Below are 23,781 nucleotides of genomic sequence, written 5' to 3'. Positions count from 1 at the left end.
TAAATTCCCTTTGCTTCTCACAGCTGCCAAAATAAACCCCTTTTGAGATAGACCAAAGTCAACATAGTTGGTTTGTCTCTAATGAAGCATTCCTCCTGAGGCCCCTACTTGGTTTTTATCTTTTTGTCATAGTTTTTTTATCTTCTCATTCCAAGTTTAATGCTAGGGTCTCCTTAAGAATTCCTTCAGCAGATTTAAAGTAAACAAGATCCATTTCAGCTATGATATGATATGATTTTTATTCCCCAGGATCTTTGTTTTTTGAAGTAAAAGGACAAAACATGTAACTTATTTTTCCTGTAACATAGTTGATATCTTTTTAAGTTGCTGAAGAAGTTGGCTACAATTCAAGAGAAGTTAATATTCATCAAATGTATGAGCTGAACTCTTCTTTCTTACAGTTTTCACTCAGGCTTTTTCAAACTGTGCTGCTTTTTTTAGGATTCTTGAGTGATATTTCAGGATGGGTACTACCTTTCAGTTTCACAAGTATGTCCATGTGGTGCAATCTTTAATTCACTGAAACTGGGTGTTCAATGGCAATTTCCAGTAAATGCTAACTGCTTTTATATATTTTATTTGAAACCACACCATCATATAGGTTTTTTTCCTGTAATTTTTTTTTAACAGATGGCTATTTCAATTCCATAGGGAATCTCAGTTTGTAAATGTGTACAAATACGTCTTGAATTTGAAACATTATTTAGAATTTCAGGCTGGTGTCGGTGTCCCTATTCTGCCCATTTGGTATCACTGATATTAAATATTAGTAAATGAGAGAAATAAAATGACAATTGTTTTATGCACTGTTTTAATATTTAATATTCTTGGTGGCAGTCTCTGCAATTCCAGTCAGGAATGTACAGAATGGTTTTCCTGTCAGTACCATCCCATATCAGCATCTTTTCTTTTTTTGTATGTCAAACACAAAGTTGATGTCCCAACACTGAAAGCTAAACTTTGTTTCAATGCTCTATTTTAATAAAAGGCCATTGTGTGCAGCACAGGTTGAAAGATAGAAGCAAAAAAAAACCAACCAAAAAACCCCAAGAAATAATAATAAAAAAAATAACCTTGGGAAACACAAAAAGGCAAATAATTTGATGATGTAAAAGTGCTTAGAAAACATGCTTAAAATGTGGTCCTAACTTTATGGAAGCTTTTTTGAGTAGCTACATGCTTGTAATATTTCTCTTTGTTTTCAGTTTCAAGAGTTGTGTTCATACTTGTCTGTCATTTGAATATTATTATTTCAGCTTTAGATAAATAGTCAGCCAGCTAAGGGAAGTTCAGGATCCAGAAACTTGCTGTTTCTGTCATCAAAAGTCTGGAGCCAGGGTAAAATAACTATTTTATTATTATTAGCGTAAATAATGCTCCTTATTGGTCTTGAACGGACCATTTTGTAGTGTTTTGCAGTGTTCTCTCTCCAGCATAGCACACCATATACCTCACTTGGAGCAGCCTTATGCCTGTTACTGCACAGGTTTTGTGCTCTGATTTATGTGTATTTTTATTTATCACACAGCATCTCCAAAGTGAAAGAGCAATGTTGAATTGTTTATATCATTCTCCCAGCTCAAACCTAAAAAGAAAATTAAAAAATTATAGAGCAGAATTAGTACAGTGCTTCTATTGTACAAACTAGAAACTCTTAATAAATACTTAGAAACTCTGAGTAAATACCTTGTGTTGAGGAGACAGTGGCAATTTGGGAAGTCAGGAGTGACTGAGAAGTGTAGTTGGAGAGGGATCTGGTAAGGGAGGAGAATTTTGAATGGTTTTCCCCATCTCTCTGCTACCAAAGAGGGTATGAAGTTGGGGTTGTTTTCAAAGAAGAGCTTGTAAAATGCTCCTGCAAATTCAGCCTGGTAGCATTTGCTGTTTAGATTAAGCTTCCTGAAATCTAAAAACACTAAATGTAAAACTTGTTTGTATGTATCTATCCATCCATCTTTCTTAGAAAAAAAAAAAAAAGATGAGTGAGAACAGGTATGGGGGGAGAATGGACAGATGTGTTTAGTGGCTTGTGTCCAAGTTCAGAAACTTTACTCACACTAGACTTAAGCTTCCTGAAATCTAAAAACACTAAATGTAAAACTTGTTTGTATGTATCTATCCATCCATCTTTCTTAGAAAAAAAAAAAAAAGATGAGTGAGAACAGGTATGGGGTGGGAATAGGCACAGATGTTTAGTGGCTTGTGTCCAAGTTCAGAAACTTTACTACACACTAGACACCCGCTGGCTTGAGTAGGTCTCAAACTGCAAACAGTATGAACATAAAAGACTGGCAAACACCCCCCTGCAAAAGTTATCTTTAAATTATCTTTTCATTAGTATTCATTTAAATATGTTTGTTGTCAAGGAAACGTTAAAAGTGTAGTTTTCATGATGTAATTCCTGAACACTGATTTCCCCCCTTTTCTGCAAGCCTAAGCCCTGGCTTTATTTTCAGATTCAGTGGCTTTAATATGGTGACTTCAAGCAGAGTGGCTTTAGTTGCTTACAGCAAGCAATGGAAAACCCTCACTTACAGGTCTTTAGAAATGAAAAAGAACAAACTCTTGGCAAGAAGTCTTGGAGGAGGGAAAAATGCTTGAAAGTGGCTGCCAGAGTATGCCCAGAGCTGTGCCTTATCTTCAGCTCTGGCTGGTTGCATCCCAAGCTGATAAAGCAGAGGTGATAAATGCCCGCCCTGCAGCCCTCTGTGACAGGAAAGCAAAAGTCTCTTGAACATATTAAGTACTGTTCACTTTTAAACTTGGAGCCAGAATTATCTCATCGATTTGCATGGTGGTGTTGGAGAGGCTGACAGCATCTGTTTGGTCATGGATCACAGGTTATCTGGAGCAGCACTTGCTTGGCCTCCTGGATCTTACTGGTGGCACGTTTGGGTATTCATGGGGAGCCCTTCAGAGCTGGGGTTATGCCACATAAACATCCACAGCCTCCCTTTGCTTGTTATAGTCAGCAAATGGAGGTAAAGATAATAATAGAAGGGGGAAGAAGAGCTGGACAGAGAGAATAAGGGGGAGAGAGGAAACAAACCTGTCCCAATTTTTCCCCATCTTCCTCAAAAAAAAGCAGTTTTTTCTCTAGCACCCCATGAGCCTCTTCAGACCTGTTAGCCTTTTTTCAGCCTCAAAAGTAAACTAGAAAGTGTTAAATATTTCAGATTATTTTTATGAAAAAGGATGAGGTGAAAACAGCTATTTAGAGTGTACCTTGAGTTATAAAGCTAGCAGAACCCCAGCAGTTCAGGAGATTCCTAGGAATGGCATGAGTTAGGAAAACAAAGGGTAATACTTTCTGAAAGTGTTTCAAGGGAAGAGGGGGAAATTATTTTTCTCATAAGTCTTTCCATGCAGACCACCAGAGGCAAGTAGAGTGCTGAGATTTGCCTTAAATCAGAGTGAAATTTTAGATTAATTATTGTGGTGGGTTAAGAATATGTAGACAGTTAATGGCCAATTAATGGCATGATAGTTGTAGGATGTTGCATGTGAATCTTGGCTGTCTTCCTTTTTGTCTTTTATCTCAATCTGCTTTACACTTAACCAAGATACTTAATTTACCTGATGGACACTATGAAAACCTTCCAAAACACTAACGATTTTTATCTTGAGTGAAGAACCACCTGAGTATGAATGTGCAGTTTTAGGGAACTATTTGTTTCCTACTAGTTGTAACACATGTTGGAAACTAACACCATAACTATTTTCTCCTTGAAAACTGTTTATCATTGGTTATTTCTGTTTACACTTCACATTGAATTAGGAAATGAACAGAAAATAAATGAGAGTTGGCAAATGTGACCATTGCTTTGGTCAGTTTGAAGGTGGTTGGGCCACGTTTAAAAACAAAATAGCAAAAAAGTCATGTTATGACAAATTAACTGATCTAAATGCATGTTGATACACTTCTGTTTGAAATACAACTTGAAATATTGGCATTTCTTTTACAGGAAGTCAAGCAATATCAGAGAATCTGAGCATTTGTTCTACATTTCTGTTTTTAAGATGCATTGGGAAGTGTGTTACAGGTCCCTGGGCTGGCCTGTAAAATACCCATTACACAGGTTTTTATCCCTCTGATAATGTAACTAAAAGAATGAGAAACAGCACAGCTTTTTGAACAGGAAGGAATATTTCCCTTGCATTTTCTGTACTTCTCAAAACTAGTTTGAATTTTATCAACTAGAAAATAAATTTTGGTTATTATTCCTAACATTACAATGGCAGGGATTACAATGCATTTTTCTTTAATAACAGAAAGGTGGCTAAGCTCTCAGAGATGCAGCTCATGGGCCCTAAAAAGGTTGATTATGTAATTCAAAGATTGCAGTTTTTGTAAAATCAGCTTGTTTGTCCCACTGGGTACAGGATCCAGGCAGCCTGCACATGCAGCTGTGGACTCCACAGTTAAATCCTACTTGTTACTTAATCAGTGTGTTACCCGTGAAGTATACCTTGGCTGATTTAACTCCTTTTTTGGTCTAGATTGGTATGCATTGGCTGATTTAACTCCTTTTTGGTCTGCATTTATATGCTGAATACATTTGATGATAAATCTGAAGTTTCCAGCCCAGCCATCTCTCTTTGATACATGAAGCTGCTTGAATTTTTCTATAATTTTAGGGGTTTTTTGATTGTGTTTTTATTAATTTATTTTTTTAAAAATCTAAAAATTGGTGACTATGAGGTGGGAGTGAGTTTGTGTAGGTTGTTTTTGTTTGTTTTTCTTCAATCTTTCAGACCTTCCACAGAAGGATCCCATGTGAGTGAGTGCTGAGGGTTGGAAGCACAAAGGGATTCAGATGCTGTCCATCCTCCCTCTGCGCATAGGCAGGAGTTAGAGTTACTTGCCAAGGACTCTCCTGGGGATCCATAAAATCTATTTCTGTTTATGTAGTGAAATCAGGGAGCAAGGGTCTGCCTGTAGTATTTTGCTGATGGGATTTCAGTGGGGTAGTCTTTCAGTGGAGAGACTGAATTTAATAAACCTGCAGTCTGGCTCGTTCCCGCGCGGCGCTGCCTCGCTCTAATGGATTGTTGCTGATAATTTGGGTTTACTTTGTTTACCTAGGCTGAGAGCTCCTCTTTAAGCAGCTGGCTGGAAATGGAGATGAAGGCAGTCTTAATTCACTTTTAATAAGAGATCAATAGGTTTATTGTGAAAAAATAGAATACAGATGTAAACTGTACCTGATAAAAGAATTAAATGTGTGTTTAACCTCCCTATTTTGTTTTTTCAGTGCTACTGGTTCTTGACCTTCTTCAGTTTTGAGGCTATTCTCTTTCTTAGTACTTGAACATTTTAGATTTTACTTAGACTGCAAAAACAAACACTGCTGGTGTTTTTCATCTCAAGTGCTTACCAAATCCCTCAGATTTTACAAAATATTTAAAAAGTAATCTCCAGACTGAAGTCTCCCTAAAACCTTTGCCCTTCCTGTGGAACAAAAGTTCAGAGAAGTTCTGGTTGATTCTGATTTGGAAACTGCAAAAACAAGTAATATCATGGTGTGAAGTATTAATTTAGGCTTGGCAGCCTCACTGTAAAATTTATTTCCAGAAGTTTCCAATTAAAAGGCAACATGTCTGATAGTAAAAGGGAGAGTATCTTAAAGGCTCTTTATATTATATAGGAGGGAAAATGCCCCAAACATAAGTGAAAATAAAACCTCTTGAAGGTATTTTTTATTGAACAAAGTCACATTTATATTGCAATGAGCTGACTTGGTAGAAGAAACCACATACTCAGGAATTCCTCAGCTTTACTAATTTTTTAATCAAGCCATTTGATAGGTCAGGTTTTTTCTTTTGGTTTTCATTATATCTTTTTTTATGTCCTGTGCTCTCCTGCTCTTTGAACAAGGCAGTTTGGATGTTTTTTCCATTTGGTCCTCTCCCCCTGTTTAAAAGGAGAGAAAATTGGAAAGAGGACAGGTGGAATAAGATGGTTGAAGAGGGAAGAGGGTGCAGGAAAGAATTTAGGTCCCTTCAGACTGATGGAGGTGCCATATTTGACTGTCAAGTCATGAATGGTATGGTAATAAAATGATTGTTCACTGCATTTCTGTAACAGAGGTAGGGATAGTCATAAAACAGAACTGCAGTTTGCAAATTGAAGTATGTCAAAGCACTTGTTTAGGATTATTGAATGGCAAAATGCATCCTTACTCAGGTTATCTGTTTGTGAAAGGGTCTGTATTGCAAAGAGTCTTAGTCTTAGTAGGGTAGCATTTGAAGCTTACGGAGTTCTTTGAGTCTTGACTGAGATTGACAACAATTTCCTGTTGTTGACTGCCAGAGATGGGATATTTGAGTACACCTTGAACATCTGGTATGACCTGCAGTGGTTTTTAAGCCACTTTTTAAGCCACAGCTCAAAATGTGTTAATATTCCATCTCAAGTAAGATGTTTCTGAATGTCCCTGAAAATGTAAACAGTGTGAAAACTGATGACATTTTAGACAAATGTTTTGGGTTTTTTTTTCCAATTTTCAAAAACATTTCAAAATAGCACATTTTACACCTTGTTGGCTATTTCTCAACAAAGTGTAGGTGTGCAAGCAGAAATATGTGGGGTCGCTGTGTACAAGACAGTGCATTTCAGCAGCAGGTGGTGTCAGAGTGAAGAAGCTGAAACGTGAGACGAGTGCTTAGGGATGGTCTGTCAGATGATACTTTTTGTTGAAACTCTTGTAGTTAAGTATTCCCAAGAGGGTCTGGACAGCATAAACAGTGCTACTGTGCAAGAGCTTGCTTTATTACGAGAGAAAAGAAAGCAAAGTGTTTTCAGTTGTGGAATTTTAGCGTAGACAGAATTACGTGTGAAATGTGTGCTAATTTAAACTGAATCCAAAGAGAAATGAATCTCAATAACAGTTTTACAAACCTGATGAAGTTGCTACTGAGATAAACAGTTCTGCAGCAGTTCCCTTTCAGGAGATCCCTTTTCTGTTTTAGAGTTACATTGGGTGTATGCTGTGAATCAGGAAGGCATATAAATAGTATGCTTAGAGGCAATTATTTTTTTAAGATGATGTAATAGTTTTGGAGTGAATAATAAAATTTGAATATTTTTCTGGAAGTGCAGATGCTGCTGTACATGGGAATCTGGCTGGGTTCTTACATTCAGATTTTTTCACTGTCTAGGAATAAGGGAATGGTGGGAGGTAGGTGGATTAATTGTTTATTTTCATGCTGAGTTCTTAGCATTTTTAAGAAAGTAAATAAATTGAGAGTAAGGTCTTAAGGGAGAAATAAAAAGAAGGATGAAACCCCTTTGAAATGATTGTGTTTCATTGAACAAACTCTGTGGATTCCCTTTTCAAATCTATCAATATAGAGACAGTGCCAACACTGTTCATTAGGAAAGTTGCCTCTGGATGTCTCCATGTTCCCACTTCCTCCATAGAATGAGTCATGGAGTGAAGGTTTAACCAGTAGATTAAATAAAATGTCTTTATGGAAGAAATATCTTATAGTATGTTTGGAAATACTCTTTTAAAGGGAAGACATTGAACAGCATAAATGGCTTGTTTCATTTTTTACCTCTAGTTACACTTTGTGTCACTCATCAGTGGTACCTCTTTCCAATGTGTCATCACCTCAGCCTCAAACATCTTCAGGGAAGTTTATTAACAAGATTCTGAATTTTGGAACATCTAAACATCTAAAGGAAGTTAACTCAGAACTATAGCTTCCCTTTTTCCTCCTAAGGAGGGTGTTTTGAGGCCTAAAATAAATACTGAAGCATTGCCTGGAATAATAAAATTCTCCCATTACTGTTTTGCTCAGTACTGAAGAAGTTCTTTTTTATTATAACCAACCAGGTAATGCTGCTGTGCAGTTGGTTTTATACATCATGTTTTCTGGCGGAATTTGACATTACAAGAAGTAACTGGAAAATTTAGAATAAGGCTGGGTAGTGGTACAGTTGTCAGGTGTGGGATTGACAGATGTGAGGTATTTCAGGATGTAGGGGCAGTATCTGCTGGGAAGACTGTAGCTGGCTGAGCAATCTTTACTCACCTGTGAGCATACTAGGGAAGACTAAATGGACTCCTTGTCCTTTCTGTGCTTAAGTGACAGTTCTGAACGATGGTTGCTTGGCCATTTCTGCCTTCTTGGCCAGTGGAGAAAAAGTCTTTAAATCAACAAGTGATTATGTTCTAATTTTTTATATATTTTTTTGACATCTGACTGGAAAGGCATATATTTTTTTCCCCAAGTCCTTAAATTATTTCATCTGAGTAATGGTGACTGAAAGTGTTCTGTAAGCATTACCTTCACATACCTTTCAACTGTTTATGTTTAGATAGCAAGACATTTCAAAGCAGCTTATTTAATAATGTCATTTCTATTTTCTGGCTTTAGAGGATTTTCTAAGGTCTTGAGGTTTAAGTTTTTCCCTGGAATTGGAGGAATATTGCTGTAACTTCTTATGGAAATTTGCATCTAATTAAGAAAAAAAGCAACAACAGCAACGGTAGTTACTAGTCAGTTCTGGATGTTTCTCAAATGAAAAGACTAGAGATATACCAACTCATTTTAGACAGATACATCAGGTATTTGACAAGATTCAGCATGAAGCTCGGTTGCTGTTTTGGTTTATTTCATGCAGACAGATGTAACTTGGCTTTTATTGGAGATAATTTTTCTATTTCTTACTTAACAGTTTACAGATGGTGGGAAATAAAATGGAAAGAAAATAAGTCTACTCTAAATATTTAATCACAGAATGAATCACAGTCTGGTTTGGGTTGGAAAGGACCTTAAAGCTCATTTACTTCCAACCCTCCTGCCATCAGCAGGGACACCTTCTACTAGATCTGGTTGCTCCAAGCCCCATCCAAACCTTGAACGCTTCAGGGATGGGGCAGCCACAGCTTCTCTGGGCATCCTGGGCCAGTGTCTGAACAGTAAGCAAATGAAAGGAATTGGGAATCTCTGCAAACATTCAAAAAGTGCTGCTTCTGATTCTCTGAAATTGGGTGTTGCTGCATAAAGATGTGTCTCAAAGAAGAAGAGTAGAGCTTGTAAATGCAGCTTTTCAGGGATGTCTCTAGCACCAGACTGCAGTAGTCACAGTACTCATCTATATTACTTCCCAAACACTGGTCAGCTTCACTTGAGACCAGTTTGCCCTTTTTTTCATAGCAGGTGTTGGAATCAATATCAAGATGGTCACCTTCATTACCTGTTTGAAGGAATTGATATGAAGAATTCTTCATTCTATCCACTGCAGTGTCACTTCTTATAAGCCCTAGTCCTTAACTGTTGCCTCAAGAGCTTTGTAACTGAGATCCTTGAACTTTCTCATTCTGTTTATTGTATGGCTGTTTTTCAAGCTGATATGTGAAATGAATTTTCAGTTTTAAATTGATTTTCTGTTTCCACCATATGGCTCTGAATGTTGAAAGGGTATGGATTTAAAGGAGTGATGGCTCAAAGATGGGTTTTTGACTGAACTTAAAGGCTAATGAATAATTTTATTTTAAATAGAATGAAGATCTGATTAGAGGAGGTTATTATTGCTGAGGTGGTGATTTTCTGTGTAGCTAAAGGGAAAATAATTATGGCTGTTTAGTCTCTGGAAATGTCTGCAAAGAATACTTTTTAAATAAATCAATAAAGAATAGTAGAACTTCACTATTAATTACCTGTAAGCTATTCCAGGAAAAACTCCATATATTAAAAAGAAAATGTAACTATTTAAGTAGCAATGAACAAAATACTCCATCACTAATGCAAAAAAAATAGCATCCTGCCTACTGCTAGGAGGTTTTATTCTGTTGGATTTTTTTGGGGGGCCCCCATTATTTGCTAGAATGAGCAATGCTTGAGACAAGCTGCTTTTGGAGGTGCTGAGTTTTTTAGTGTCTGCACCAGCTCAGCAGAACTCCAGAGGATAACTGAAATATGGAGTTTCAGTCAGCAAAGCCAAAACTCGTGTAGTTCGTTGTGGATACCATAAAAATGCATCATGTTTCCTCAAGTGCCAAGGTTAAGTTTGTGTTCCTGAGATGGTGCTGAAATTCCTGCACAGGAGAAAGCCTGGTCCTGACTCATTTGGTGTAGATTAGATTAAAACTATTCCTTGCTCATAGGAAAATCTGGAAAGTTGTAGCCAGAGTGTTCCTGTGCAACTAATATGACTAATTTTTTATCTTTTATTTTCCTCCTTTTTTTCCTTCCCAGTGTCAGTACAAGCCCTCTGATCTGTTGTGCCCTGAGACCTACGTCTGGACTCCTATTGAGCAATGTCTGCCCCTGCTCGAGCATTCAAAATACTGTCGATTCAACCAGGATGTAAAGGCAGGTAAGTTTACAAGCAATGATAGGTCTGTAAATTGTCTGTCTTGGCTTGATAAGGTGTTGGTATCCTCTGCTGCTGAAGCATTATGGAAATCTGATCCGTAAAGAGAAAAAATAGAAGTCACAATCACAGCTCCTCCAGCAAGTGTGAGCACACAGAGTGTTTTATCATTTAAAATAAAATAGGCAATACAAATTTTAAGTACATTATTTTACAGACTATGTATATGAAGTTCAAGGAGCACGTGTTGCTGCCTTTCAGCTAATTACATTTGCAATTTTGTGCGTGAACAAAGTCTGGCCAATAATTGTTCCTCCCTTAGATTCCAGTTTGATGAATGCACAAAGGAAGGAAATTAGAATCAATGCAGGAAAGTGAAAGGGATGGAGAAGCTTAAAGGCATCAAGTGCTTTTGTTAAGGAGCAAAGTGGTAGATTTTGTTTTAACTATTTGTCAGTGAATTTAAAGACTACAATGAACATCAGAAACACCTTCAACATCTTGAAGTAGATGGGACGTAGCTTTTTGCATTCTATAAAATAGGTACTTAAGGATTTGCCAGCACAGAATGGTCAGAAGTATTACTGTCCAGCATGTAATACATACTATAAAACAATACAGGCAAATGGAATAAAAAATAATAATACCTGTATTTGCTTTAACTATTGATTCTGTGAGTGGATTCCAGGCACAGGGGAGCTATGTTAGAGAACACTTGCTGTGATGCGTGGGTGGAAAACAAAAAACTGATTAGGTTTTTTCATTAGTTGCCAATTGCTGAATATCATCATCTTGAAATTTTCTCTTGCCCCTCTGAAGAACAGTTGAGAAAACCTGTGATATTATCCAGAGATGTCAGTGATTAAGCTCAGGAGTATGTAAAACCTTGGTCTGTTTTGAGCCATCGAAGTACAGATTTACCTGTGTCTGAGTTGGAGCAGCTGTCAAGAGCTGCTGGGTTCTTTTTTATTTTTTATGGCTGTGGTTTAGTAGTTTTCATTCTCTAGCTGGTCAAGGACAGGATGTAGAGAAATTAAAAGAATTTGAAGGGACATGAACACTTAAGGAGGATTGTGAACTTCTGGAAAAGCTGCTCTAGTTCCTCACTCTTTCTCATCCTGTGCATATTACCATTTATGCAGTGACTTGGTTGGTCAAATGAAAGGCTAAGATAATAATTATAAATACTACAAAAATGAGGTTCAAGTACATTTTTAGATACAGATATCGATTTAAAAGTTTTGGTAGCAGAATTAAGTTCTGCAAATAAAGAATGTTCTTTAGAGATTGTGCAGGCAGCCCTGCGGGAAGTAGACTGGGGAGCAGGGCTTGGATGCTCTTTGAAAAGAGTACCTGTCACCATCAATGCAGAGCTTTTAATGAGATTTAAACACTTGGCACATCGTGTCTTGAGCAACTAGAATCATCATTAGATTGGTGAGAGGAAATTAGAGAAAAATGGCAAAGGTAGGAGGAAGCAAGGAAATGGTTTTGGAGGCCAACAGTGTTCAAGATACTCTTGTTATTCAGAAGGAAGTGCAAATTAATTGAAGTGCAAAAATCACAATTATTGCCTTTTAAGGTGCTAACCCTGTAAAAGCAAAGGAGCATCATCTTATTGGTTCTGTGGAATTCCTGGGGGATACCATGCATTTGGAAACTGGAGGATATAAAACTGTATCATTTATCAGCACAAAATATCTCACTGCAGACACTATTGGAACTGTGACATGTCCTGTGGTTTAAGGAAATTAAAACATAGCTACACGTTGAAATGCACTAGACCTGCTGTGAGCTTAGAGTCATTTGAGGTTTAAATAGTTGCTAGCTCTAAGGAAGCTATTTCTCACCAGGAAAATCAGTTTCATTCTTATTTCTTTGCTCTGTACAATAGTCAGTAATATGAGTTTAATGCAGTTACAGTGAATTTAAGGAAGAACAATAGGAATGATGGTGTGTTTTATTCCTCATGAATCAGCTTTCTACAATACTGTCTGTAATTATGTCAGTTAAGTAGGTCATGATTTATCAGGAGTGGGACTTCAATGTAGAAACTGTGGCAATAACCAGATCCAATAAACAACTGGGAGAAATAGTGTGACTTGTATTGCTCCCCGGGGCAAGAAAACAGGCACTGGAAAAGGTCATCTTTTAATATGATATGTAATGTCACAAAATTTCTGAAACATTGCCTCATACCAGTTTGATCATCATGTTTGGCAATTTTTTAACTCCTTTTCCCTTAAAAACCTAGTAAATGTTCATGTTGCAGGTGATGAAAACGCATTATAGAACAGTGGAGAGTGTTGCTTCAGTAAAGGGTATTACATGCTCTGAGCTTCCAAGCCTCTGCAATATGAAAAGTTTTTCTGACTGTTCATACACATTACCTGGCTGAGCTCCTCCCTATAATCAGATTTCTTTTTTTCTTTGGAAAAAAAAATATTTTAAAAAGGGGGAAAAAAGATGCTCACAAAAATTAGCAACATTTTTCTAAAGTATCAGAAATGTTGATATTTGCAGAGGATTTTTGCCTGTTTTGCATTATGTACTTATCCCAAGCTTAAGCATTTTCAAATGGTAGTAAAGTGTTATTGTTTTCAGTCTCCTGTGACATCTAATGCTTTTGTTAAGAGCTGGAGGATGCAGAAGAGAGGACAGACAAGCTGAACAAAGTTCTTAACTCTTTATACCATAGAGATAAGTCTAAAAAAGTGTCTAACAGTTAATAAATTTAAAAAGTAATGATAGGAATTATGATAACTTTTTATTGTTTAGAATGGCAAATTGTGGGTTCCTGATAGTTGAAACAGGTCAAACTCTTTACTGCTTCTGTCCAGTGTAATGAGATTCAACCTTACTTAACCTCAAAACACTCCAGTCAGAGACAGGGATGAGGTCTTGTGCCAGGAAATGCTCAAATTTGATATTTAAATAAACTGCTAGTAGGCTCTTCATGTGCAGTTCTAACATTTATTACAAACCATCTGTTACTGGAGGGGGGGAATTCCAATACCAATTCTCAGCATTCATGGATAAAAGGTCAAGTTTGTAAAAGTTTTGGTTTAATTACCAGTTGTGCCTCAATTACTCATGCCTTAGAACAGATTTTTCCTTTTTGTTGTCTGTTCAATTTGAGAAATTCATAAGACCTGGTATCATCTTATAAAGGAGAGGCTTATTAGGATTCTGCTGTGTGTGTTAATAAACAGTGACCAGTCATTTATTTAAGCAATTAGTGAAGTAGAGCAGTAACAGAGGCTTTGGATGCTGATGGATTCTGAAAACTGAGATTGTGCTGTGCTGAACTGGTAGCACTTCCTTGGTACAGAGCAGCCCTGTGTGAAATGAAGCTGTAAGTATAAATGGAGTTCTGTTGAAGAAAAAAGAAGTTAATTAAAAATGGCTCTGCAGGTAAGTACTTGTCAGTGACTTTGACAATGTATCAAAACTGATAAGCAAAATTCAGTCTCCTAAAATGTTCCTGGGCATGGTCTGTCTGTCACAGTAGCCACCTTCCTCCTTTGAAGCTGCTCTTCAGAGTTTTATTTTTTGGTACTTCAACTAACAGCTTTACCTGTGGAACAAATGTAATATCACAATAATTAGAAATAATGTATTTGGTATCCTGGCAATACTTTTATCCTTCCACTTTCCATTTTTCTGCAACTAACCCACTGGCATGTCTTTTTTGCTAACATTGGTTGAGAATTCCAGTTTTTTGCTTCTGGAAGAAGCAAGATGTCTTTATGAGGTAAAATCTTTATGAAAATCTGCTTCTGGGTTGGTAATTAAATCAGAGGGAAAGATCAAATCTTTCTTCACATCAGTGCTGGGCTGTCAACACCTTTAAGAAACAACTTCAGATAAAGGCTGATACAACCCTGATCTGAAGTGGTGCCTTCAGAGCCTTTGTGGTTGTAAAGTCTCTTGACTACGTGTGCCAACCAGGGCTAAGAGGGTGTTTTGACCCAAAGGACAAAAGCTGTGCTTGGTCCATGTTGCTAAGCATGATCCACAGCTCTCTTTGTGGCAGAGCTGCATCCCACCTTCCTGTGTCTGCTGCTTTGAGTGGTGTGGATCTGAAAGGACTTCAATGCTTTTTTGTTTCCTTCAACTGTTTTGTTTGCTGAAGTTGATAAATGGGCCAAGCTAATACACATCTGTTCGACTTCCTGTGTATCTAATAATAATGAAATCAAAATGGAATCAAATGGAATACATTAATTAAAATGAAATTAGTTTCTCCAGTGTTGAAAAATGCATGTGACTAAGGCAAAGAGTCTCTGAGTTGGAGACTCTGTGTGTTCTGGAGACAAGACACTCCTTGCTCCAGAGAATAGTCCTAACACAAACCATGATGGATACAAATGGGTGGTATAAAGAAATGGGAAAAAGCACTTCTGCTTTGTCTGGTCAATTACAGTAATAGACTAAATTATAGTTTAATAGACTAAATAGTAATAGTCTAAACTGTTTGAATTTTTTTGTAAACATCACCATGAAGCCGAGTTTCAAAGAGGGATCTATCGAGGTGCATTAGTTATCTTTTACAGTTTATGGAGGAATATTTAGCAGTATGAGATGTAGGAGAATGGAAGAATATGGGGAGACACAAATGAAATTCTTCACTGTGAGGGTGGTAAGACCCTGGCCTAGGTTGCCCAGAGAAGCTGTGGCTGCCCCATCCCTGGAAGTGTTCTAGGACAGATTGGATGGGACTTGGAGCAACCTGGGCTGGTGGGAGGTGTCCCTGCCTATGGCAATGGGGTTGGAACTGGATGATCTTCCAAGCCAAACCATTCCATGGTTCTGTGATTCTGTGGTCAGTGTCAGAGTCCTGGCACATGGCACATACCTCTGTAGAGGTCAGAATGTGAAGTGAGTTCTCTCTGTAGGCTCACAAGAACCACTCTGTGAAAAACCCCATTCAGTTTATTCCCTTATGAACAGAGTTTGTACTAGATGACTATTTTTTTGAGTTACTGAACTAAGGAAATTACTTAAGATTCCCAGTCTGCTTCTCTAGTAGTCTTGTAACTTTTATTGCAAGTTTTTACCAGACTTTAAAACTTCTCCATTTTCTTTGCTAGATGCAAAATGAAAACTTATCCAGCTTTGCAGCATTGTTTTTCTGCTGCACAGAATAAGCTAGAGCAGTGAAAGGCAAACAAGATTTCCAGTATTTAATAACTTCTGAATCCTCTTACTAGCAACCTGATTATGCATCTTACTGCTTCTTTCAAGAAACTGAGAGTTACTAGTTCTAATAAATAAAACTTAGAGGTCTTACCCAGCAATCTGCATGCTTGGGCAGTTATACAAAATTCTATTTATTTTAAATATATATTTGTGTGCATGGTGCTTTCATTAGAAAAATAATGTGGCACAACTATTTAAAAAACCTCAATATTTCTACCACTATGTCTTCCCAAACATTTAATTTTATTTGCTGTTTAGATGCTGTTCTTTGCTAATGAATTTATTTCAAACATGTTTTACATTTATTGTGTATGTGAACACAAGTATCTTGTTGATTTTTGGTTGTTTGTTTGGTTTTCCCCATCAAGTACAGAGGCTGTTTAATTTTAAGATTAAATTTCACAAGTGTCATATATTGGCATGATCCTGGTCTTATTCCTCCTCCCTCTCTGAATGGAAAATCCATGACCAGATATTTGTATCCGTGAAGTGAACTGTGGTTGCCATTTGGTCACATCAGATAGTCAAGATCCTTGGCCAAGTGATGTATCCCTGTAGTGTTGCATCTGGTCAGATGGATTAAGGCAAAAGTCTGTAAGTTAATGTTTCTAGGGCCAGTGTGATGCAGATGAATGTTTACAAGGATAAATGCAATGAAGTCCTTGAGATGATGGAAATGGAGTCACAAAAGTGTCACAGATGGAAGACATTAAACAAATTGTTTAGAACTGTGCAATCATCTGATTAGGGAGAAATTGCTGGGCTGCTCTAACACAACTGCTGTTTATAATTCTTTAAAGATACAGTGGTTTGTACTTCGGAGAGTTAGGAAACAGTTTGAATAAATTCTGCTAGATCATGCACTGAATTCTTCTAAAGAGCTAACTTTCCCCTGTCTTATCAGAGCTGTAGGTGATAAATTTGATTCTGTAACCAAGAAAAAGACAGATACATCAATGATTTTTGGCAGCTTGTCTGGAAGAGACACATCTTACAAGTTTGTATCTGTTTCTAATTAAGTTTTAAAAACTTGGAATCATCAGAATGCATATTTCTAAATCCAGCCTGATCCTTGAACGTACAAGATATTTAAACAATTACTATAGTGCCAAGAAGGTGCAGGCTGGCAAATTTTTCCCCTGACTTTTTAGTATGTGTGGATCAAACTGAAATTACTTGTGTGGGGTTTGAGCCTTCTATGCAAAAATATGCTCAAATATTCCAGTGCTTCTATTATCAAGCAGGCAATGTTATCAACTTAATTTGTGGATCCTAAACAACTGGCACTGCATAAATTGACTTGTGGGTTAGAAATTATCTCTGCAATGGAGTGTCCCCAAACAATTGCAAAGCCAGAGAGTCCTTAAAATGTGATTTGAAATGTGGTCATAATATGAACTCCATTTTGCGTTGTTCTAACAAATCTCAAAGTTTGCCAAATATTTCTGATTTTAAATGTTTGTATTTATTGATATTCTAAATGTATCTGCTTCTGACATACACATGGTGGAGTAAACCAATGCCCCTCAGTAAGCACCATCGTCTGACTTGGTTGTAATTCATTAAACACTTGGCTTGGACTGCAGAATTGCCAAAAATATGTTTTAGTCCAAAATGACCATCACAGAGATTGTGTAACAAACAGATGTATTTTGAAATGACATCATTTTTTGAGGGCTTTGCTTGAAAAATAAAGATATCCTTCTTGAAGAGCTGAGTCTTCAAGATCCTCCTTCACCATTTCAATGCTGAGATGTTTGATTCTCTGGCAGAATAATTCTAGGTTTGTTGGTGGGTTTTTTATTTGACTAGAAGTGAACTCATTAGTTGGTGAAGATTCAGGGGAATGCGGAGAAGGGCAAGGACTGCCAAATCTTGTAGGAATCAGTCTCCATACTCAGAAGGTGTTGGAAACACAAGAACAGAAATAAAAAAATCAAATCATGTAGGGTGAGTAGAGCGATCGTGTGGATTTATTCCTTGCCAAGGATAACTAGCATATGGGATTAGTTTCAAAACATGATAAAAGTTAAAAGCTGTAATTAGGTGCAGATACAGAGTGGCTGTGGAAGGGACACCACAGGCATGTGCTGGGTCCCAGCTCAGCCACACGAGACCAGCCACTTTTTCCAGGGTCAGACCTTTTATAACGATCCTCAGAGCCTCGGAACATGTTTACACTGTGCTCTGGTGACATCATCCTGACTTTTCACATGCAACATAATTGATTCCATCTTTTAATTAATTTAGCCAGTAAATTGATTGCCTTAATCTGATTTATTTAGCTGATAAGCTACTGCCAATTGCTTTCATTTTGCCTGTTTCGTGGAGACACTTGCGTTTGTAATTTTCAGCTTGACTCTTGTATTTCAGTTTGTTTTACCCCTTCTCATATATCAGTCTTAACAAGGACTTTCCTTTGCCCGTCTTTTCAGAAGATCATCTCATTGCTCTATGCCATTTTCACTTCTGTACAGCTCAAATACTTTAATAAATAGCATTCAACTCTTTTTAACTCCCATTTTTTAAAGGTGTAACTACTTGAAGCATAACCCTCTAACTTTTTGTGTGCCATCTTTTGTTCCTATGGTTTCACAGTCATTGCAAGCTTGGTACATCATCTTAGGTGCTGTTTGTGCAACAAGATGTAGCCTGACTCATCAGTGTCACTTTGTAGTTAGAAAATTACTGGGTTTAATGGAGTTGAGTATTCGGCTTCTTGGGCAAATCTTGCTGAATTACAAGGCATTTTAGCTACCAGATTAAATGAAAATGCAGTTTATGTAGTGCTTTGTCTTATGCAATGTGTGTTCAGAAGACAGACTGGAATAAGCTATTCTGTGTGAGATGCCAGTGTACTTATTAGTTTTAAAGTTCTACTGGAGTTAGTAATGAGCTAAGACTTCTGTGTTTATCTACGAAAAATACTTATTCATGTTTTTAATGAGAAATGAGTGAAGTATTTTATTCAACCCTAAAAGGAATTGTTTCTGTGGCAGTTGCTTTCCACCCCTCATCTTTTCTATCTAAGATATATCCCTAATTTAGTGTTCTCAACCTTCAGTTCACAGATTTATTGGCATGTTTGATGTGTTCTCCCAACAGTAACCAAGTCACTGTTCTTGAGATGACGGGCACCTCACTAAACTCCCTGCAAAGATATATGTGCAGTTCTAATTCCCTTTTAGAGAGTGAATTAACGAGTTGCTTTCATGGAACCTTGGAATTCTTCTGGTTGGAAAAGACCTTTAATATCGTCAAGTCCAACAATTAACCTAACTCTGCTGAGACCAGTGCTGAACCTCAGCACCACATCTACATGACTTTTAAACACCTCCAGGGATGGTGGTTCAATCACTTACCTGGGCAAGCCTGTTCCAGTGCTTGATAACCCTTTCAGTGAAGAAGCTTCTTCAAATACCCAATCTCAGCCTCCCCTTGGCACAACTTTCATGTGCTGTTTGCAAGTGCTTGTTGAATTTTGACCACAATTTTCCCTTCTCTCTCTAAAGAGAAATGAGCGGCTCAAAATACTGAATGTTACTGTGTGGTTCTGAATAACTTGGATGCTTTGGGGAACAGCAAAACTCAGCTAATAAAGCTTCTGAGAAGCACAAGGGACGTGCAGGATAAAGCTTGGTCAGGCTCATCAGTATTGACCAAGGACAACTAAAACTTGCCAGAACCCAACGTGATCAGAATCAGACATTAGAAATGTCTGCAGAGTCCAGCAAAAATGAGTAGGGGGATGAATGAGCTTGTGGAACTTTGACCTGGCTAATTACAGACCCTGGCTGGGTCTACAGAATTACCTTATGCAGTCTGCTGATTGCTGGGTTGCTGTCACAGAACCTGGTTTAAGGTGAAGGTCTGGAAGGCTGTGGAGAGACCTGGGTTCTCACAGTATTTGTGCATGTAAATCCCAGCTGTGACTGCTGCACTTCTGCTTCTGGTCCTTGTATGCATGGTGCATTGAAACTGAAGGCATCATTCAAAGTTTACTAGATGACCAAAAGGGTATTTCAAACAAGCAAAAAGGAAAACAAAGCCACCAACACAGAAGCCTCCTGAGTATGCACTTAATGTTCTTCATAGGCAACTCACATTCTCAGTTCTCGTACCCAAAGTCATCATAAATAGTGTCAGAGATACCACTTCAAAAGACCTGACTGGTTCATTTTGTCTTCTGGAAGAATATCTAAGAGGGGAGTAGTTATCTTTATCAACTTGTCGTCTACTAAATTATATTCCTGGTTTGTTTTGGTTTTTTTTGTCTTAGTGTCTTGACTTGAGGCACTGATACTGTTTATACTGTTTCAGATGAAGTTTGGTCTCATTAAGCTGATATTTTCACAGGTACTGTTAGTTTTTTTTCCTCTCAAATCCCTGAAAAACAAGTGCTCAGAGACATATCAGTCTCATTTAAATCTAGCCCTTAGGCACCCATTTCTCAGTCACCATATTTCAGGATAATTAACTGAGGTAGGTGAGAATAATTGAATTATATGAAAGCTCCTCATGAATTAAGCTTAAGGTTTTACACCTAGTGTTTTATGTGAATCTCTTTCCAATGTGGCCCTAGGATTTTAGTGTCTGGCAACATAGCCAAAGGATTGTATTTGCAGGTAAGCCAGAATTACAGTTGAGAAGTGCAAAGAATTGCTATATTCACAGGAAATGTTTGCCATCAGCCCCCATTCATGTTTACTACTGGAATAATAAGAGTTGCAGCACAATGAGTTATTGTTTCCGCCCGGGCAGCGGGGTGAGCGGGTTTTGAATGGGTTTGTCAAGTGATTAGGCTGCTTGCTTCTCAGGATTGAATTGCAAATCATAAACCAGTTGTATGATTTCAGGCACAAAGCCCATAAGTTGTGTTCAGAACATGTCTTTAGGATTTATCCTTGTTGCAGCTTCCTGTCTTTACCCAGTTGAGGGTTCCTTACAAGTTGTAATTTTTCTGTCTTCATGCTTTAAGGATCATTGATAATATTTTGATGAGCTGCTTTTCTTCTCTTTAGAAACATGCTCTTTTTTGAACAATGATTTCAAAAGTTCTTATATTTTTCTTGTTAGAAAAATCACTGTGCAGAGTTGGCTGAGAAACATCCTGAGCATTTTACTGCATTGCCTTTGTGACTTGTGCTTTCTGCTTTTAATTAAGAATACTTTTAATTCAATTTTTTTGTTGTTGTTTATACTTCATTTTAACTGTACTCTTATTTTGGTCTGAGTTAGTATGTTTATACCCCCAGGCACACTGGCCTTTAATATTTCCTAATGGATAAGTCTAGTATGAAAGAAGCAGTATGAGAAGAAACACATTTCAGCTCACTGTTTTATATAAATATTACTATGAGTGGGTACAAGTGCTTAACTTCTCGTTGTGTATGGTCTGTTTTGTTTTTGAGGATGATTTCCTAGGCTTTGCTAATGAAGGAAAAGAAATAATGTTTTAATTTGATTAAGAAATGGGCTTAAATTCAGGTACATTGGACTTCTGATGGAGGTGGGAACCTTTTCTATTTCCAGCAATTATTATCACCTATATTTCAGTAATAAAACTTGAAGAGCTAGTTTGTTTCTTCCTTTTAACATTTCTTTTTTTAAAAAAATCACTGAGCATTAACTCCAACAAGGTCATGTAAAGCAAATGTAGCTTTTCTTAAAAAGAAATAAATAATTACAGTCATGAGGCTATAGCATTTCTCTAAGAAATGAACATTGATGTAGTGTAACCTGCAAGGGATGCGAGCTTCTCCTGGTCATTTTTACTCCTAGTTTGAAACCTCAGTTATCATGAAACTTTTTAACTCCTTGTAAATTGAATTTTAAACCTATTATTTGTCTTTGATTTGGAAACACTGTGTTCATCTTTAAAAGTGATGCAAGTCCTAACTGGCTCAAAACTGAAAATTATAAACCAAGAACAACTCGAAAGGACACCAAGAACCAAGTGTGCCCTGAGCAAAATGGAAAGGAATTTATAATGTGAGTTATTTATGTGGGAGTTTCTTTCAAAGACTGCTTCCAAAGTGAAACAGGTTTCAGCTGATGACAACAGTTTTAAATGTTTTACATTCAGAATTAGAACTGGTTCTTGTCAGTTTCTTTTCTTCCACTGTTTCATCTTGCTATGGAGAAAAAGAAATCCAGGTTCTCAGTGTAACATGGATTCAGAAACACAAAGTAAAGGTGGCCAAATACTTTCTTTGTTCCAGGGGGTGTAAGTGGCATTTTAAGGAAACTGAAACATATGATCAGAATCATCATCATTCAGAGTTTAGCAGGAGCACCACATTTCTATTTTGAATCAGAAATACCAGGCCTCAGTAGAACTTCATGTTAATTCTGAATCTATTCTGTAAATAAATGGAAGAAATATTTTCCTATTACTAATGTTTGTTGGTTGGTTGTTTTTTTTAATTGGCAATTGTCTTTTTTCCTATTTAAAAAATAAGAAAGTCAATACATTGGGATTGGACTAGATCTCCAGAGGTCCTTCCAACCCCTACCATTCTGAAATTTGTTACTAATTTTTAATTATTTCTTCACTTATTTTCCTGTGAATGGAAAAATGTACTTTAAAAAAAGTGTTAGCTTGCTTGCAAGTCTAGATTGTGCCCCTGAGAAATGAAAAAACTGCCACGTTAGTGAGGAGTGTATCCAAGGGGGCTGAGGGCAGAGGTGCCATTGCATTGGTACCCATCACGTGTGGCTCTGAAGAGCAGCACAGACTGCTCAGGCTGCCTTTCCAAACCAGTGTTGATCAAAACCAGCTTGACCCAAATCAACCACCACTAAAAAACCTGGTTTGGCAACAGTTTGCTACGAAAACCTTTGAACCACCCCCCTTTAGCACCTGATGTTGGCTCCACGTGGGCACAGAGCTGCAGCAGGCTCTTGCAGACCTCCCCTCAGTTGTTTGGCTTTGCACGTGCTTACCCAGCTTTCTGACCAGATGTAGGTGTTTTTTTCCCTTCAGCTTATATTAGGTAGTAATAATAAAGATTACTGCACTTGGAAAAGAAAAATATTTGGATATCAGCTTCCCCAAAATGCTGTAAATATGCTAATCCATTCTTTCTCTGTAAGAAAGAAGTTCAGAACATGAAGCTTTGAGTTTCTGTGTCCAAGCACACAGATGCCCATTTTGCTGTTACTGAGAACAGAAATGGTGAAATAATTCCTCCTTGTTTTGTGTTTGGTATATCAGCAGGAGTGCCTGTCAGCATTTGGAACTCATGGTTTGGTTTTGGGAGGTAGCTCGTAGTTTTGGGGGGAAGTGGGTTTGGATTGTGAAAAGAAATAAAAAGGGAATTGTGCAGGAGTGTATCAGAGTGCCTGCTCCTCACATTCCTCCTGCTCCCTTGAGTATTAAAGTATTTCTGGAGCTGGTTGCTGGATGAGGCTGCCTTTGAAGATCACTGCTGTTACCTTGAGCTTGTTTCTCGGCGTTGCTCAGCAGTGTTGCTGTGCTTTTGATGGAGGTGCAGGTGTGTGGCTGGGCCAAGAACCCAAACCAATTCTGCCTCTCATCTGCCAAGACAAACCGTTGCATGGAGGGTCTTCAGGTCTCTCCCACTTCTTACTTTGTTTTTACTGATACTTAGCAACAGAAAATAAATCCTTCAGGTATGACTTGCACTTAATAGTGATGAGGGGGTGGGAACCAAGAATTTTGACTCTGCAATTTTTGCTATTTTTTTGTGGGATCATGGTGACAAGGTTGAATTATAGATGAAATCCATATCCAGATTTTAATCCACAAGTGCCACATAGATGGTTTGGTGTTTTAGGAATAAAGAGGAGAAGGTGACAGTTAAATTATTCAACAGGAATTCAGCTGTATTTTTACCGTGGAGACTTGCAGGTTGATATTTCTGTGAAGAAAGGTGGTTGGCATCTGCAGTTGCTCAGTTTCCTAAAACAACAGGGACTTTCTGTTTACAGAGTCGGTTTTTCTGAAGTTTAGGGTTGTTTTTCTCTGCCATCCAAGCTATATTGATAGATGTAACTGAATTGGGGGATAACACATTGTAGGTTTTATATGTTAAGTGGCAGTGTCATCTTGAATGATAAAAGATGAAGTGGTGCCAGGAGAGATTGCACAGAAATAGATAAATAGTAAAAAATTGTAAAAAACTCATAAAAATATACTCCAAGGCCCAGTGATATTTGCTTAGATGAACAAAATGTGGCCTTACAGGAGGTGGTTTCTGCAATATCCTTAAGAAGCAACTTACCACATG

The 23,781-nt window shown here is 37.6% G+C and overlaps 1 protein-coding gene across 2 annotated transcripts in view; it reads left to right on the top strand.

The window, feature by feature from the left end:
• ATE1 (arginyltransferase 1) overlaps window positions 1–23,781 on the top strand; it is an 82,892-nt gene that overhangs the window by 54,810 nt on the left and 4,301 nt on the right. For both annotated transcript variants that reach the window (XM_010003974.1, XM_010003975.1), the window contains exon 10: window positions 10,210–10,330. In XM_010003974.1, coding sequence (XP_010002276.1) covers window positions 10,210–10,330 — 121 coding nt within the window. The remainder of the gene's footprint in view (window positions 1–10,209; window positions 10,331–23,781) is intronic.

Source organism: Chaetura pelagica, unplaced genomic scaffold (genome assembly GCF_000747805.2).
Source record: "Chaetura pelagica isolate M959 unplaced genomic scaffold, ChaPel_1.0 scaffold248, whole genome shotgun sequence".
NCBI lineage: Eukaryota > Metazoa > Chordata > Aves > Apodiformes > Apodidae > Chaetura > Chaetura pelagica.
Note: the sequence above shows the minus strand (reverse complement) of the source record. Positions and strands in the feature narration are given on the sequence as shown.